Source organism: Arachis hypogaea, chromosome 10 (genome assembly GCF_003086295.3).
Source record: "Arachis hypogaea cultivar Tifrunner chromosome 10, arahy.Tifrunner.gnm2.J5K5, whole genome shotgun sequence".
Classification (NCBI taxonomy): Eukaryota; Viridiplantae; Streptophyta; class Magnoliopsida; order Fabales; family Fabaceae; genus Arachis; species Arachis hypogaea.
The window spans coordinates 95,186,836-95,206,146 of record NC_092045.1 but is presented as its reverse complement, the minus strand read 5'-3'; the positions used below and the strand labels follow the sequence as shown (position 1 = coordinate 95,206,146).

The following is a 19,311-nucleotide window of genomic DNA, read 5'->3' as shown; positions in this document are numbered from 1 at the left end:
AACCGGATTGAGTATTCATTGTGGACACAGCATTGTGATGAGGGGCGTAGATTTGGACACATAACGACGAATATATCTGAGTGTGTGAACTCGATCCTCAAGGGTGTCAAAAACCTTCCTGTGTGCTCGCTAGCGACGGCAACATACGGAAGGTTGGCCGAATTATTTGTTCGCAAAGGGAGAGAGGCTAAGGCACAGATGGGAACCGGACAACAATTTAGTCAGCACTTGTTGAAGTGTATAGAGGCCAACTTGAAGACGGCTAGGTGCTTCACGGTTACTGTGTACGACAGGGATAACTCCGAGTTCACCGTCGCAGAGACAACTCTGATTGGTTCTTTCTCACTGGGTAGCTACAAAGTCTCGCTTGCATCTCACACATGTGACTGCGGATACTTTCAGGCACTTCATTTCCTGTGTCCCCACGCACTGGCATGCTGTGCCTACTCACGGCTTACATGGGAGCCTTACGTTCACCAGGTATATCGTCTTAGTTTGATCTTCAGTGTGTATTGGATGGGTTTTACACCTCCCATTCCGGAGGGTTTTTGGCCACCATATGACGGGCCGACTGTCATCCCTGACCCCAATAAGAGGCGTGCGAGAGAGGGTCGTCCGAGGTCCACTCGGATACGGACCAATATGGACGAGGCAGATCCGAACCGACCAAAGAGATGTGGGCTTTATCGGCAGCCCGGCCACACACGTCGAAGTTGCCCACAGCTCGGAGGAGCAGAGCACACACGGGGACATGATTAAGTGTATTGGTGGCTTTGGTACTTTTGTTATTTCAATTTCGCGTTTAAATTACACTATTATCGGTTTTCTTACTTGTAGTTAGTGACTGATAGAATTTGTTAATGTTAGTGCGATGTACTTTGAATGGGATTTTAGTTAATGAATATGTTCTGTCTCCGCATTTTTAAACGAAATGTATGTCTAATGCATACCGAAATAAATAACTGTACGAGTTTTATTAAGACATGATGCGGAAACTATGTTCGTAACTTAAATTGCTGTGTGGAACGAATTCTGAGTAATTCGAACCATGTTAGTTCGAATTACTTGGTGACTATTTTTTCAGTGTAATTCGAACCTAATTAGTTCGAATTATGAAGTTAGAGTTCGAATCAAATTGGTTCGAATTATGTGGCTATGGGTTACAATGTGTAATTCAAACCTATTTGGTTCGAATTACGTGGAAAGTGAGTTCGAACCATGTTGGTTCGAACTACATAGAAATGTGTTTTGGTTGATTGATGAATCAGATTTTGCTTTGGCTTATTTGTGTCAATTTTTTCTCTCCTTGGCTTGTTTACGTTTTTTACCCTAAATGTTCCTCAGTTGTATGTAAATGCTGAAATTCGTCTTTTTAATGATATAGTTTGATATTACAGGTAATTTATTTCTATTATTATCAAATATATTTTTCCTCTTATAATCCTTTGACTATTTTAGATAAATATTATGAAAGAGAGAATATTGATTAAACAATCGTATATATTTAAAATTACATTTAATATCGTTATTATTAGTTTCTTTTTAATGCAATTAGATATTTTTATGAAACGAATTATATATATTCATGGCATATTGATTTATTAAGTAATCAAATGCATGTAGACATTAATCCATGATTTGGTAAAGGAAAAAAAATCATGTCTTTCTACTTGTGGTATTTGTTTGTATCTAATATAGAATTTAAGGATACAATTCAATTCATAAGTAGATTTTAGATATGTATTTGTAGATCTAATTTTCAGATTCTCATATTTAAATAAAAAATTATAAAAAATTAAAATTAAATATTTTATTTTTATTATTGTTTTGTTATTCATATATATATTTAGTTATTTTATTTTTCTTATTTAAAAATATAGTTTAGTAACACTTCAAATTAAAGTAAATAAGTGTAAAATAATGGAAAAAAGAGTTTTGAAATTTCAAAATTTTGAAGATATTTTTTATTTTCTTTACAAAGTAAATCTCTAATCCGATTTAAGGCATGCGCATTCGGGGAGATGTTGTAGTATTTGAGATGTTGTCAGAAGCAAAAGAAGTTTTTAATATTTGAAATTTTTTTAAAAAAATATATTTAAATATAAAATAATTTTGAAAAAGTCTAGGGGCCAGCAGTTTTATTAAATTTTGGCCAGCATGTAACCAGCAGAGAAAGGTGAGCCATTGGATGAAATTTCACACCAATCTCACACCATCAAATCATCATTGATGGCTAACAATCACAAAAATTGCTGACCCCTTAGCATTGCTCAATAATTTTTGTTGGTTAATTTTTTTTTAAAAGATGAAAAAACTAAGTACTTTTTTTCGAAAGACAATTCAAATCGACTCTTAGTGTTAGTCCTCTACATGGATTTTTTTGAGTGAAAAAAGTATTTTTTTTAAATAATAAAATATTTTTGTTTAATTTAAAATCTATTTAGATAATTTTTTAGAAAAAGTATTTTTATTAAAAAAATAATAAATTATTTACTTTTTTTAGTTAATAATACCTTATTTTAAAAAAAATAAAAAGCAAAAGACGTTTTTAATATTTGAAAATTTTTTTAAAAAATATATTCAAATTTAAAATAATTTTTGTTTATTAATTTTTTTTAAAAATAAAAAATAAATATATTTTTAAAATTCAATCCAAACTAATCCTTAATTTAAAGAGTTGAATTTTGTATAAATGCAATCGAATGATCTTAATTTCATAGCGCAAAAAAGTGTGGCCAAAATATTTGGACTAATTTTAGACAGATTCTATACGCGTGAAATTTGTTTATATGGGTCGTACGCGTGAAGTTATTGTTTAGGTTAGTAAGTTAGTTGAATTTTAGAGGCGTCAAGCCCGTACGTTATTTCATCCCACTTTGCTAGTTTGCTGTATAAAATACAAGAAGCAATGTCTTCATTGATATGGCAGTAGCAGCAAACTAAAGCAATAATAAGTCGTTCCTGATCATAACAATGGAGGAGGGCTGCCATGAATACCACAACAAGGTTTGGTTTTCTCACATTAATTAATCATGATTACGATAATTAATTAATTAATTAAAAAGAGTTTGTGATATGTTTAATTTTCAGAGGATACTATCATGGTCAATGACACTACAGCTAGCATTTCAAAGTATTGGAGTTGTTTTTGGAGACCTTGGAACATCACCATTGTATGTTCTCCCCAGCACCTTTGCAAATGGCATAAAAGATAATGAAGACCTTTTGGGAGTTCTCTCTTTGATCTATTATACTCTCACTTTCCTTCCTATGATTAAGTACATTGTAATTGTCTTGAGAGCCAACGACAATGGAGAAGGTAGGTAACACATTTATTTTTCATTCTACTCCTTTTTGCCTTTTTATGTATGAGTTCTTTCTGTAGGTAGATAATTTGTAATATATTTTCGTAAATCATGCCTGTGAATTTTAAAATCGAATAATCGTATAAAAAATTCATAAGAGATGAATTTGTTATTAGTTTCATTTTGATGCTTATTCTTGATTGGATTTTTTTTTTTTGGGTAACAATATAATGAACTAGAAAATATTGATAGCATATATATTTGTATAATTGATGAGTATTGATTTGATTTGTTTAGGAGGAACTTTTGCCTTATACTCGTTGATATGTCGGTATGCAAAAGTGGGAATGATTCCAAACCAACAAGCAGAGGATGAAAATGTTTCTAATTATCGGTTAGAATTGCCAAGTAGCAATCGTACAAAGATAGCTTCCAAGATAAAGTCTTCATTAGAGAACAGTACTTTTGCCAAATACATGTTATTGATTGCTACCATGATTGGTACTTCCATGGTTATTGGAGATGGCGTCCTAACTCCTTGCATATCAGGTTTGTCGCTATTTATTAATTAAGAATCATGTTTATAATATATAAAATTTAATTTTCGATTTAAATGGAATTCAATATCCTGGCGAATTAGTCCTTATTTATGGGGTTTGGGAATAGTGTGAGAAATAAAAAAAAAAATAATAATAAATAAATCGATATACTAAAACAGTTTTATAGTGTACTTAGTTATATAATGTTATTTCAATAAAGATAATTATTTTTTTATTGATTGTATAGTTAATTATTAAAAAAATAAAAAAATATTATTTATATATTAAAATCAGTCATCATATATTTATATACAAATAAATATATTGTTTAATTCATTTTCAATGTGTATTTTATATTTTAATATGTATTTTGTACTAATAATTAATTTTAATGATTGATTTTAATATATACATACATGATCGTAAAAAAATAGATATAAATAACTGTATAATATATTTTATATTATTTTATATTAAAAGTAATATATATGTGACTATCATACTTTTAGTTAAAATATAACCTGATATAACAAAAAAGAAGACAAGAAACCCAAATTGATTACACTATGCTTCGTGTCTGGATTTAGTGGCTAGAGATATTATTATTACTATTATTATTACTATTATTATTATTATTATTATTAGATTTTAATTAATATAGACATGAGTTTTTTTCCTTTCGACATTTAGATTTTGTTAATAAAAATTGAAACAATTCTTTAAAAAATAAAAGTGCGAAAAAAAGGATTGCTACTACATTTTTTGAGGTATGTATATATTCAATTTCCCTCCTGAATCAATAAATCAATGGTAGAATGTGCCATTGCATTGAATTGCTTAAGCTAGAATATGAAATGAAGTTCTCACATTTTAAGAAGTGTATGTCAAAAGCTTTAATTTATATTACATTTCTTTAATAATTTTAAACTTCTAAAAAATAATAGTAAATAAAAAAACAAAACTAGGTTTTGATTTTTGTTTTGGTGTCTAAATTAGGTATTGATGTGTATGTGTGTGTGTCTAGCTATTTTGCAAATTATTTCATATATAAGTATTTATTATGTCTATGTATACTCAACAAATTTCTCATGTATATATTACATGAATACTTAGGCCCAGTTTGGATAAACGACTTAAATAAGTTCTTTTGAAAAAAGAGCCTAACCGACAAGGACTTTTATTAATAGTAACTTGTAAATAAGTTATTTTGTATTTGAATTTTTAGTTATAGAAGTACTTATTTTAAAGTTGTAGCGTTTGGATAAATAACTTAAAAAATACAATTTTTTTCACAAAAAATGGATATTAAAACAACGATGATAACAAATACTTTTTAATATTAAATGTTGATTTTCTATAACCTAATCACTAAAATTACAATTATTTAGGCAATTAATTCTTTATAATAGCACAATAATAATAGCAGCTATATAAAAATAAAATCACATGAAAAAAAATAAAATTAAAACTGAGATTTTATACCACACACAATGTTAAATACAAATTTAATAATAAAAATAGAGTGATAAAATGATAAAAAAAAACTGAAAGAAATATATGTGGTTCAGATGGAACATTGTTTTAAAATGGTGGTGGAGGGTCAATATTTTCAGCAGATAAATCATTATGTGAAAATGATGGTAGAAAGCCAATGCTTTTAGCAGATGAAACCTTTGATGAAAATGGTGATGGAGAGCCAGTATTTCCAGTATTTTTTTACAAAGTCAAGAATAAAAATTGATCTTTTTTGTTTTGAGGTGATTTTTTTTATGGAAATGATAGAATGACTTATAGAGGAGGAGGAGTCATATATTTCTACTTCTTAAAAAAGCTTTGAATTAACTTTTTCAAAAGTTAAAAATTCTTTTTAAATTAGTGCCAAATACACATGGAGTGACTTTTCATAATTTAAAAGTCAGAAAAAGTAGCTTCTGCTACTTCCCAAACGGCTCTTAATCTAACATTAAGTTCTACAAAAATAAATAAATCAAAGACAACAGATGTGAATTTTCTTTTTTTTGGGTTGCAGTTTTATCTGCCATGGAAGGAATTATGCAAGCTACTCCTGCAATGACAAGAGGTACTTCTTTTTCTTTTTTTTTTTTTTTATATTTTACTAACCTAGAGTTATGTAACTGAATGGATATATAAAATTAATTTCATCAAAATTAAATTTCATAAAATAATCTGATTAAATATTAACAACATGCTCATGACTTATATTTTTATGTTCTTTATTCACAGAAAAAGTTGTTTGGCTATCAATTTTGATTTTAATCCTCCTGTTTTCGATACAAAGACTTGGATCAGATAAAGTAGGATACATTTTCGCACCAATTCTTACTCTGTGGTTCATTTGTATCGGAACTATTGGTGTTTATAACATCATCAAATATGATCCTACCGTGCTCAAAGCAATAAACCCTTTATGCATAGTTAGCTACTTTAAGAGGAACAAAAAACATGCTTGGGTTTCTCTTGGTGGAATTATTCTTTGCGTTACAGGTTCGTTCACATCTTTTTATTTTTCTTCTCTGTTTTAATTTTCATAGTAATAAATTTGTGCTTCCTCAAATTACCATTCAACTCTTTTTATTTTCAAAATAATTAGTATTAAATAAATGTTGGTAAATATAAAAATATATAAGTTGATAAGTATTTACAGTTGAATAACTAAATATAGGTAATTAATTGTTATTTAATTATCAAAATTTGAGAGAACTATTGAAAAGATAGAGTAGTTAAAACTAATTAACATTTAGTTATAATGCATGAAATTGGTGGAAACTAAGTAATTATATTGTGTAGGAGCTGAGGCATTCTTTGCTGATATTGGTCATTTCTCAGTAAGAGCAATACGGTTAAGTACGTGCACTATAGTTTACCCTTCTATCATATTATGTTATAGTGGACAAGCATCTTATCTTCGCAAACACATGGATCATGGTCCAAACGCTTTTTATGCCTCCGTGCCAGGTGATACTTTTTAATTAAGTAATTATTGTTACGTTATTACATACTTTTGCTTAGAATAGAAACTATGTTTGCAAATATTCATATTAATCTAAAATAATTTGTTATACTTTTTTATATACAGAAAACATTATTAGTATACCATATTCTTGAAATGTAGATTATCTTTCTTAGAACTTAAATTATTATATAGCTAGAAATACATAAATAAATATATATCTAATATTTGATCGTAAAATCATCAATAGATGTAATTTAATTTCTTATCTGACCCCATTTTAATAGTTTGTCAATTAATTCCATTGGGTGAATGTTATGCAGATCCTCTATATTGGCCAATGTTTGTAATTGCTGTTATGGCAGCCATTATAGCTTCTCAAGCTTTGATTTCTGGGGCATTCTCTATAATACAACAGTCTCTTGCGATGGGGTGTTTTCCTAACGTGAAAGTTGTGCACACATCAGCAAAAGTCTCGGGACAAGTTTACATTCCTGAAATTAATTACATTCTCATGCTGTTTTGTATTGTCGTCACTTTTTGCTTTAAAACAAGTGCAGCAATTGGCAATGCTTATGGTAACAATCTGCTCTTCTAATAATATTTTATTTTATATTTTTGTCCTTAAACAATTATCAAATAGGATCTGCATAACATAAATTGAAATATTTACTTGCATTCATGTGAATGAATTAAAACTCTAAAATATCTCACATGATTTTGAAAATGCAGGGATTGCAGTGGTGTTTGTGATGACACTCACATCATTTTTCATGGTTATAGTAATGTTAATGATATGGAAGACAAACGTGTTGTTAGTAATTGGCTATATTCTTGTCTTTGTGACAATTGAACTTGTTTATCTAAGCTCACTACTATTCAAATTTAAAGATGGAGGGTATCTTCCTCTGGCATTTGCTGTAGTACTAATGTGCATAATGTACACTTGGAATGATGTGAATAGAAGAAAGTACTACTATGAATTGGAGAACAAGATGTCTCCAGAAATGGTTCAAGACATTATTGGCAGCACAAATGTTTGCAATGTCCCAGGATTGGCCATATTCTACTCTGATCTTGTTGATGGTATTCCACCTATTTTCAAGCACTACATTAAAAATGTGCATGCATTACACTCTGTTCTTGTATTTGTGTGCATCAAGTCATTGCCTATTAGCAAAGTTCCTGTGGAAGATCGGTTCCTCTTCAATCGAATCGGGTCGAAAGAGCTCAACGTGTATCGATGTGTCGTGCGATATGGCTACACCGATCTTCGCAGTGAGCACGAGTCTTTCGAGATTGTGCTGGTCAGAAGGCTTAGGGAGTTTGTTGCTGATGAAATTTTAGTGTCACAAGAGAACCTCCAAAATGGTGAAAGTGATGAAGTAACAAGAACTAATAATGTTATTGACCAAGCAGTGGATGCAGGTATTGTTCACTTTATTGGTGAAAGAGAGGTGATTGCTCGCAAAGAATCTAATATAAGGAAGAAGTTCTTGATCAATTATGGATACAATTTCTTGGTAAAAAACTTGAGGCAACAAACAAGCAAAGTATTTGATGTTCCCCATCAGCGTATGGTCAAAGTGGGAATGATTTATGAACTATAGATGATTGCTAATAAGCTTTTCATTCCATGAACTGGTGTGTCCGTGCTTTGTGCAGCCATTTAGTAGACATATTTTATGGACAAAAATATTTGTTAAAATTGATTGATAAATTTCCTTTATTTATATTGATGTTTAAAATCTTGTTAAAAAAATTAGTATATAAAATTTAGAGTGATCAATATTTTTTAATATTTAAGTTAACATTAATTTGTATCATTTTCATAAAATTTTGTTTATATATTAATAGACTATATTCAATCAAAAATTAATTTCTCTCTTTCTTTTTATATAATTATCTCAATAATCTAATATTTATTATATACTTAATCAATATATTTCTATTTTCTTATTGAAAATATAATTTTTTGGTTTTGAATTCTAAACCAACTCATGGACAATTGAATTTTTTTTAAATAAATAAAATAAATATTTTAATTAGCGATATATATATATATAATTTAGAGCGTTTTTACCGAAATGTACGTCGCATCTCTTATCTCGTTTACAATGTAAACGATATATACTTTTTATTTCTACTTGGTTTTATCTCATTTACATGTATCTCGTTTGTACTATAAACGAGATAATAGAGTAATTATGACATTTACACTATAAATGAGATACGTTAAGACAAATTTTCAACAGTTATAAAAAGATGTGCAATCCTTTATATTCACCGAAAATACTTCACTATTTCTTTTCTACCTATTCCTTCCCAAAAATAAGCCAAAATATCTAGTAGTAGTGGATACTTAGTTGTAAGTGTGTATCCGAATTACCGTATGAGAAATAGTGATAATGGGGGTAATATTTGAGTGTGAAAATCCCATTCTATTGCGTACTTTGCCAGTAAATTCATTGTCAGAATTGAAGAGTCTGATATTGGATAGCGTCGACGGTAGCGGGAGAAAAGAGATCGGAAGGGTGGGATATAGGTTGCTAGCACCGATTGGAAATGGAGTTTTTCGGTTTCGTCTGTTTTGGCTCCATAGTGATGAACATGTGCGCCTGATGTTTGACATTCATGGGAGAATTATGGCAGAGCAAATGGTGGAGCTTTCTGTGAAAGTTGGTGACGTCGATGGCGATGGATCTGGGTCGTCAGACTTCGTCTAGGATGACCCACCTCTCGCACCACCACCGATTCATGTTGTCAATCCAGTGGAAGACATGGAGGTCGATGGTGAGGACTCTGACGAGGAGTATGTTGTGGATAGGAACGAGCGTGGTTCTTTCGAGGATGATGATGATCAGGAAGAGTTTATACCGGACCCCGATTGAGGCATCACGTATGTATCTTCTGCCTGCCCTGCGCCCAATTCAGGCCTTGTCATCTATACCCAGTCAGTATAGTATGTTAGATCTGGATGCAATGCAAGAGAAGAACTAATTTTCTAACATGGGTGAAGAAGATTACAACTTAGACGGTGGCATGGAGTTTATGGTTGGCCACAGATTTAAAAGCAGAGTTGCATTAATGCAGGGTGTGAAGAATTATAGCAATCGTGGAAGTGCTGAATACTGAGTAGTGGAGTCGAATCGATTAAAGTACCGTGTGCATTGCCGCCAATATGCAGCAGGCTACCCTTGGAGTCTCCGTGTTGTTCTCCGACAGAATCTCAAATACTAGTAAGTTAAAAATTTATTGTGTTCTATATTCTCAGTTGTCATTGTTATGCTTGTTGAACCTATTTACTACTATTGTTCTATTTCGCTTGGGAGGTGCATAGGATTGGAGGAGCGCATACGTGTTTAGCACCCACTATGTCGCAGGACCATCGACAGTTGAACACCAGTCTCATCTGCCTTGTCAGCCTCCCGTTAATACAATCAAACCCGTTCGTTAGCATCTCAGTCCTGCAAGGTGCAGTTAGGCAGAGCTATTACTTCAAACCCTCGTACAGAAAGGTTTGGATGGTGAAGCAAAAGGCAATTGCACAGATATACAGTGACTATGGGAGGAGTCGTACAATAAGTTTGGAGGAGTATGATGGTGCTGGCGTTTCTGAAAAGTAAAAACGCAACGCTGGTTCAGCTCCACAATGCCGACAGCTCCAGCGACAGCAACGATAGTGGCTCCGGCGTCTCTCCCTATGAGCAGCGGTGCTACCTCTCTCTTTGACCATTGTAGATGCCTAGGGTTTCTTCCGATGCTGGCTCCTCTGACGGCGATGGCTTCCATGATGGCAGCCGCAGCGGCGGCGATGAAGTGTGGCAGCGTGGGACAACAGCTCCTTTTTCTCCCTTCTCTCGCGTCGCTCGCTTTTCACTTCACTCTGCAACAACGACGACAGCAGCAGCCTCCCCCTTGGCTGTCACTGCCTTCTTCTTCTTCTCCCCTCCTTCGCTCCTCATTGTCTCGTGTCCCTTCCTCTTTATATCTCTGATTTTTTTTCTTCTCAGTGATTTAGTGTATAGTTATTTTGTGTGGTGAACACTCTTTTGTGAAACGAGGGACTGAGGATGATGAAGCGTGGTTTAAGAGGGAAGGATGAGTGACAAGGTATGTGTGAGTAAGTAATTGGTCACGGAGTATACGTGTTAGATAAAATGCATATTGATAATATAGCAATTTTATAAAATATCTGGAGTAATATAATAATTAGAAATTAAAATATAATACCATAAAATTATTTTAGAAACATAAAATTTTATTTATTAATGTATCAATAAATTCAAATAATTATTTTTAATTTCAAATCTAAAATAACCTAATTAATTATCTTTTATAAAATATAAATTTAAACTCAAAATACCAATTACTCCAATTAAATTATATATTTTTTTTATCGTTTTTTAATTACTCAAATTTTAGTTTTAATTATGTAAAATATCTAACTATAGTAAAATTATATAAAAATAATATTAATTAACTTAAACTCAAAATATTTATATAATTAATTTAATTATTTTTAATAAATTAATTTTAAAAATAAAGAACTCAAATTAATTAAATAAATTATAATTTATTTTTATTTAGGTGAAATGTAATCATGGACCAGCAACGTGAATATAATGTAATTGTAATAGATGAAATGCCTGGTGAGATTGCAAGAATCAAGATGCTCCTGCTGTGTTGATTCACTCTATCGTGGTTAAGTTCTATTATTTTATAATTTACACTAAAATGAATTGGAGTGTTTATAGATATGACGACTTTAACAATGACTCATATATGTCACTGATCACTATCTACTAATGCATACATTTTTTTTAAGGTAAAATTTAGTGTTTTTTATTATGATGCTTAAATTATTTAACTTATTTTTATAAATAAAAAATAAAATATATAAAATAAAAATAAAATATTTAAAATTTATTAAATATTATTTATTTATCTTTTTTAATAAATTAGACACAATGTTATAGTCACTATAACATTCACTTTTCTTCCATTAGTTATTAAGATCCTTTCTTCAAAACCCAACAACCAAAAAGACAGTAAAATCTGGGGCATAAATAATGACATCATCACAATCTTATGCAATTTAGGCTAGTTTCTCCTTTATATGTCATAACTATACCAACTGTCATTCTTACTTGTAGTTGTTGTCTTTTATAAAACACCTAAAAGCATCAACTGCTTTGGCTCTTATTATTAGGATCATCAACTCATTTCAAGTATATATGCATGTAATTAATTATGTATGTATATGGTCCAATCACAATCGTTTTTTTATAAACATTTACGCGATTAAAGTAAAATGTAATTATTTTTACTAATTTAATAGTACATATTTTTTTTCTTTCCTTCCCTTTTCATTCTTCTTATTTTTCATTTTATTTATTTACATATTCTATTCATTGCATTTTAATTTAGTGTATATTTTTTTTTTCTAAATTCATTATTTTTTTTTGGTGTTGAATTTTCTTATTTAACTGTTACATCTTCTCTTAAATTATTTTGGGTGCTTAGTGACTTATTTTATTCTGGTTAGGTAATATTATTTATATCAATGCCAATCTTTTATATCTGTATCACTTTTGCATTGACATGAATTTATATTATCTCTCCTTACCCATACTCTCTTCACTCATTTTTGCAAATTTTTACATTATTGATATGCCATGTGTCTCTACTGTTTTCTCACTTGCATGTTGTAGTTACCATGTAATTGAGACCCCATTATTTGGCATTAACCCACACAGACTTTATTTATATTCTTATTTTTATTTCTGGGTTACTTTTTCTTCTTTTCCCTCTTCTTTCAGGATGGCCACCACAAAGGGAGAGGAAAAGCTTCTTACTAGGGAGACAAACAAATTCATCTGCTCAATCTTTGGAGAAACGCATCAGTTGAAGCAACCCGTCCACCTGCACATCTTAGCATGCACCGAGGACGGTGCAATCTTTAAGTGTGGGGAGGTCGATACCGATCTCCATGGGTTAGTTACTCTTCTATCTCAACACCAATGGTTTATTTTCCTTGTTAGTTGTTGCATTTGCATGTTTGATTGCATATTTTACCACTTGGTTGAAGTAATAAATTTCTTTCCAAGACTTTATTTTATAATATTTCACTAATTTAAATTAAAAATTAAAATTTTCTATGTGTTAAATTTGTTTGAAGTTGTATTTGGAACATGATTTTTGAGCCAAAGAATACACAACCTGTGAGATTTGAGCTTATTTACATGGTTACATTATTTAACCATAAATATTTTGTTCTTGTGTGTTTTCTTCTCTATAACTGCAATCTTTTCTTTGTTCCATTCTATATGTCCATTATTTAGTGTATTTACATGCTTGCATATGATTGAGGTCATATTTGATTATTAACTCACTTATTCCAAATAAAGCCTACCCTTTTATGTCACCCTTGTTAGCTACCTTGAGCTCTTTAATCCCCTTCTGTTTTATAACCACATTACTAGCCTTAAGCAGAAAAACAAATTAAAAATCCCAAGTTGAATCCTTGGTTAGCCTAGGATAGAAATTGTGTATCAACTAAGTGTGGGAAAATTTATGAGAACATGGGATGATAGGAAAAATGTATTAAAGTGAATAAATTATTTAAAATTTGGGAGCATGCTCATGTGAAATCAAAATAATTAAAACACCATGTGCATTGATATATTATTCTTATGTTTCAAAAAAAAAAAAGAAAAAAAAGAAAAAAAGAAATTCATTAAGTAATTAAATAAGGGACAAAAATTACCCCAATGCAAAAAAAATTAAAGAATCAATGTACATGGGATAAAATCAAAAATAAAATTGGTGCATGAGTATGTAACACACAAGTGGAAAAATTGGGCAGCTAGGCAAGGTTTCTAGATTATATAGAGTATGTATATGTTAGGTGACTGATGAGCGGATAATTTATACGCTTTTTGGCATTGTTTTTAGTATGTTTTTAGTATGATCTAGTTAGTTTTTAGTATATTTTTATTAGTTTTTAGTTAAAATTAACTTTTCTGGACTTTACTATGAGTTTGTGTGTTTTTCTGTGATTTCAGGTATTTTCTGGCTGAAATTGAGGGTCCTGAGCAAAAATCTGATTCAGAGACTGAAAAGGACTGCAGATGCTGTTGGATTCTGACCTCCCTGCACTCGAAGTGGATTTTCTGGAGCTACAGAAGTCCAATTGGTGCGCTCTCAACGGCATTGGAAAGTAGACATCCTGGGCTTTCCAGCAATGTATAATACTCCATACTTTACCCGAGATTTGATGGCCCAAACTGGCGTGGCAAAACAGCCTCAGAAATTCCAGCGTTTAATGCTGGAACTGGCATAAAACTTGGAGTTAAACACCCAAACTGGCATAAAAGCTGGCGTTTAACTCCAGAAAAGGTCTCTACACGAAAATGCTTCAATGCTCAGCCCAAGCACACACCAAGTGGACCCAGAAGTGGATTTTTACGTCATTTACTCATTTCTGTACACCCTAGGTTACTAGTTTACTATTAATAGGATATTTTGACATTGTATCAGTACATCATGACACTTTACACGTTTCTCATTGTATTTTCTACAGCATGAGTCTCTAAACCCCATGGTTGGGGGTGAGGAGCTCTGCTGTGTCTTGATGGATTAATGCAATTACTACTGTTTCTCATTCAATCATGCTTGCTTCCATTCTAAGATACTACTTGTTCTTAAATCGGATGAATGTGATGATCCGTGACAATCATCATCATTCTCAACTATGAACGTGTGCCTGACAACCACCTCCGTTCTATCTTAGATTAAGTAGATATCTCTTGGATTCTTTAACCGGAATCTTCGTGGTATAAGCTAGAACTGATGGCGGCATTCAAGAGAATCCGGAAGGTCTAAACCTTGTCTGTGGTATTCTGAGTAGGATTCAAAGATTGAATGACTGTGACGAGCTTCAAACTCCTGAAGGCGGGGCGTTAGTGACAGACGCAAAAGAATCACTGGATTCTATTCCGGCCTGATTGAGAACCGACAGATGGATAGCCGTGACGTGACAGGGTGCGTTGAACATTTCCACTGAGAGGATGGGAGGTAGCCATTGACAACGGTGAAACCCTACATACAGCTTGCCATGGAAGGAGCCTTGCGTGTTTGAAGAAGAAGACAGTAGGAAAGCAGAGGTTCAGAAGACAGAGCATCTCCAAAACCTCAACCTATTCTCCATCACTGCAATTCAAGTACCTGTTTTATGTTCTTTTGCTTTTTACAATCAATCCTGATAATTTCTGATATCCTGACTAAGATTTACAAGATAACCATAGCTTGCTTCAAGCCGACAATCTCCGTGGGATCGACCCTTACTCACGTAAGGTATTACTTGGACGACCCAGTGCACTTGCTGGTTAGTTGTGCGGAGTTGCAAAAGTGCGATTGCAATTTCGTGCACCAAGTTTTTGGCGCCGTTGCCGGGGATTGTTCGAGTTTGGACAACTGACGGCTTATCTTGTTGCTTAGATTAGGACTGTTTTATTTTTGTTGGTTTAGAGTCTTTTAGTTGAGTCTAGTTTCATATTCTAAGTTTGGTGTCCTCTTTGTGTTTTTCCCTTAAAATTTTCGAAAAATTTGTGTTTGATTTTCTAAAAATTTTAAGTTTGGTGTCATTTTGTTGTTTTTCTCTTTCCTCATTTCAAAAATCAAATCTTTTTCATAAAAATTTTTCAATCATATCTTTTAATTGCTATTTTCAAAATCTTTTTAATTGACTAATTGATTCAGTTCTCAATTTGCTTTGATCTTATTTTCTTTTTAATTTTCGAATTTTTATTTTATTTTTTTATTATATTTTATTTTTTTCGTTTAATTCAAAAAAAAAAATAAAAAGATATTTTTATCTATTTGCAATCCATATCATTTCCCTTTATCCATTATGGACCTAAGTGGGATTGATCAGTCCAGAAGGACTCTAGGGTCATATGCTAACCCCATTACAGCTGCATATGGGAGTAGAATTTGTACACCTCCCATCAAAGCAAGCAGCTTTGAGCTAAATCCTCAACTCATTATCATAGTGCAGCAAAATTGCCAGTATTCCGGTCTTCCACAGGAAGAGCCAACTGAGTTTCTGGCACAATTCTTACAAATTGCTGACACAGTACATGATAAAGAGGTGGATCAGGATGTCTACAGACTATTACTGTTTCCATTTGCTGTAAAAGATCAAGCTAAGAGGTGGTTGAATAACCAACCTACAACAAGCATAAAGACATGGAAACAGTTATCAGACAAATTCCTGAATCACTTTTACCCTCCAAAGAGGATGACACAGCTAAGGCTGGACATCCAAGGCTTTAAACAAGAGGATAATGAATCCCTTTATAATGCCTGGGAGAGGTATAGAGGTATGCTAAGAAAATGCCCCTCTGAAATGTTTTCAGAGTGGGTACAGTTAGACATCTTCTACTATGGGCTCACAGAAAAAGCTCATATGTATTTAGACCACTCAGCTGGTGGATCTATCCACATGAGGAAGACAATTGAAGAGGCTCAAGAGCTTATAGACACTGTTGCTAGAAATCAATATTTGTACTCTAGCAATGAGTTCTCTCAAAAAGAGGAAGTCATGACAGTAGTCACTGATCCTAATCCTCAAGAACAGATGATTGAGCTTAATCAACAATTGCTCCGGATGACAGAACAGTTAGCAGAATTTAAAGAGATGCTCCATGAAACTAAAGTTGCTAACAAGAACATAGAACTGCAGTTGAATCAAGCAAAACAACAAATATCTAAACAGATAATAGAGGAATGTCAAGCAGTTCAACTGAGGAGTGGGAAAACACTGAATAACACTGCTCAAAAGAGCAAAAGGCCAAATAAGGAACAATTGACAGAGGATAACCAAACCATTGTTCAAAATCCCTCTGAGGACAGTAAGAGCCCAGATAGGAATACTTTTGGCGTTCAAACGCCAGAGAGGGAAGGAAAGTTGGCGTTAAACGCCCATTCCTTACCCAGTTCTGGCGTTCAAACGCCAGAAAAGGGGGAAAAGTTGGCGTTAAACGCCCATTTTCCACCCAATCCTGGCGTTCAGACGCCAAGGGAGGATCAGACACCTGAGAGTGCTGACAGTAATCCCTCTAACAAGGCTTCTTCAACCACTTCTGTAAGGAATAAACCTGCAGCATCTAAGGTTGAAGAATATAAAGCCAAGATGCCTTATCCTCAAAAACTCCGCCAAGCGAAACAGGATAAGCAATTTGCCCGCTTTGCAGACTATCTAAGAACTCTTGAAATAAAGATTCCGTTTGCAGAGGCACTTGAGCAAATACCTTCTTATGCTAAGTTCATGAAAGAAATCTTAAGTCATAAGAAGGATTGGAGAGAAACTGAAAAAGTGTTTCTCACTGAAGAATGCAGTGCAGTCATTCTGAAAAGCTTACCAGAAAAGCTCCAGGATTCAGGAAGCTTTATGATACCATGCACATTAGAAGGTGCCTGCACCAGGACAGCCTTATGTGATCTTGGAGCAAGCATCAATCTAATACCTGCATCCACTATCAGAAAGCTTGGGTTGACTGGAGAAGTCAAACCAACCCGGATATGCCTCCAACTTGCTGATGGCTCCATTAAATATCCATTAGGCATAATAGAGGATATAATTGTCAAGGTTGGGCCATTCGCCTTTCCAACTGACTTTGTGGTGCTGGAAATGGAGGAGCACAAGAGTGCAACTCTCATTCTAGGAAGACCTTTCCTAGCAACTGGACGAACTCTCATTGATGTACAGAGAGGGGAAGTAACCCTGAGAGTCAATGAGGATGAGTTCAAGTTGAATGCTGTAAAAGCTATGCAGCATCCAGACACACCAAATGACTGCATGGGCGCTGACATTATTGATTCTCTGGTAGAAGAGATCAATATAACTGAAAGCCTAGAATCAGAGCTTGAGGACATCTTCAAAGATGCTCATCCTGATCAAGAAGAATCAGTGGAAACAAAGGAATTTTTGAAAATTCCTCAGGAGGAGGATAAGCCTCCCAAACCTGAACTCAAACCACTACCACCATCCCTGAAGTATGCATTTCTGGGAGAGGGTGACACTTTTCCAGTGATTATAAGCTCTGCTTTAAATCCACAGGAAGAGGAAGCACTGATTCAAGTGCTAAGGACACACAAGACAGCTCTTGGGTGGTCCATAAGTGATCTTAAGGGCATTAGCCCAGCTAGATGCATGCACAAGATCCTGTTGGAGGATAATGCCAAACCAGTGGTTCAACCACAAAGGAGGCTAAATCCAGCCATGAAGGAGGTGGTGCAGAAAGAGGTCACTAAATTACTAGAGGCTGGGATTATTTATCCTATTTCTGATAGCCCCTGGGTGAGCCCTGTCCAAGTTGTCCCCAAAAAGGGAGGCATGACAGTGGTTCATAATGAAAAAAATGAACTGGTTCCTACAAGAACAGTCACAGGGTGGCGTATGTGTATTGACTACAGAAGGCTCAATACAGCCACCAGAAAGGATCATTTTCCTTTACCATTCATAGACCAAATGCTAGAAAGACTAGCTGGTCATGATTATTACTGCTTTTAGGATGGCTATTCAGGCTACAACCAAATTGCAGTAGATCCTCAGGACCAGGAGAAAACAGCATTTACTTGTCCTTCTGGCGTGTTTGCCTACAGGAGGATGCCTTTTGGTCTGTGCAATGCACCTGCAACCTTTCAGAGGTGCATGCTCTCTATCTTCTCAGATATGGTACAGAAATTTCTGGAAGTCTTCATGGATGACTTCTCAGTATATGGAGACTCATTCAGCTTCTGTCTTAATCACCTAGCACTTGTCCTGAAAAGATGCCAAGAGACTAACCTGGTTTTAAACTGGGAGAAATGTCACTTTATGGTGACTGAAGGAATTGTCCTTGGGCACAAAATTTCAAGCAAGGGAATAGAGGTAGATAAGGCAAAGGTAGAGGTAATTGAAAAATTACCACCACCTGCCAATGTTAAGGCAATCAGAAGCTTTCTAGGGCATGCAGGATTCTACAGAAGGTTTATAAAGGATTTTTCAAAAATTGCAAAACCTTTGAGTAACCTGCTAGCTGCTGACACTTCATTTGTGTTTGACACACAGTGTCTGCAGGCATTTGAGACCCTGAAAGCTAAGCTGGTCATAGCACCAGTCATCTCTGCACCAGATTGGACATTGCCATTTGAACTAATGTGTGATGCCAGTGACCATGCCATTGGTGCAGTGTTGGGACAGAGGCATAACAAGCTTCTGCACGTCATTTATTATGCCAGCCGTGTTCTAAATGACGCACAGAAGAATTACACAACCACAGAAAAAGAGTTACTTGCAGTGGTCTATGCCATTGACAAGTTTAGGTCCTATCTAGTGGGATCCAAAGTGGTTGTGTACACTGACCATGCTGCTCTTAAATACTTACTCACAAAGCAGGATTCAAAACCCAGACTTATAAGATGGGTGCTGCTTCTGCAAGAGTTTGAT

The 19,311-nt window shown here is 33.6% G+C and overlaps 1 protein-coding gene across 1 annotated transcript; it reads left to right on the top strand.

Annotated features, from left to right (window-relative positions):
- The first annotated feature begins 2,718 nt into the window (after window positions 1-2,718).
- LOC112718306 (potassium transporter 5-like) lies at window positions 2,719-8,690 on the top strand. Its single transcript, XM_025770103.3, has 8 exons — window positions 2,719-3,006; window positions 3,091-3,319; window positions 3,603-3,854; window positions 5,874-5,924; window positions 6,089-6,349; window positions 6,653-6,820; window positions 7,139-7,393; window positions 7,548-8,690. Exons 1-8 carry the CDS (start codon window positions 2,974-2,976, stop codon window positions 8,423-8,425), a joined length of 2,127 nt encoding a protein of 708 aa, XP_025625888.1. The 5' UTR covers window positions 2,719-2,973; the 3' UTR covers window positions 8,426-8,690.
- The last annotated feature ends 10,621 nt before the right edge of the window (window positions 8,691-19,311 follow it).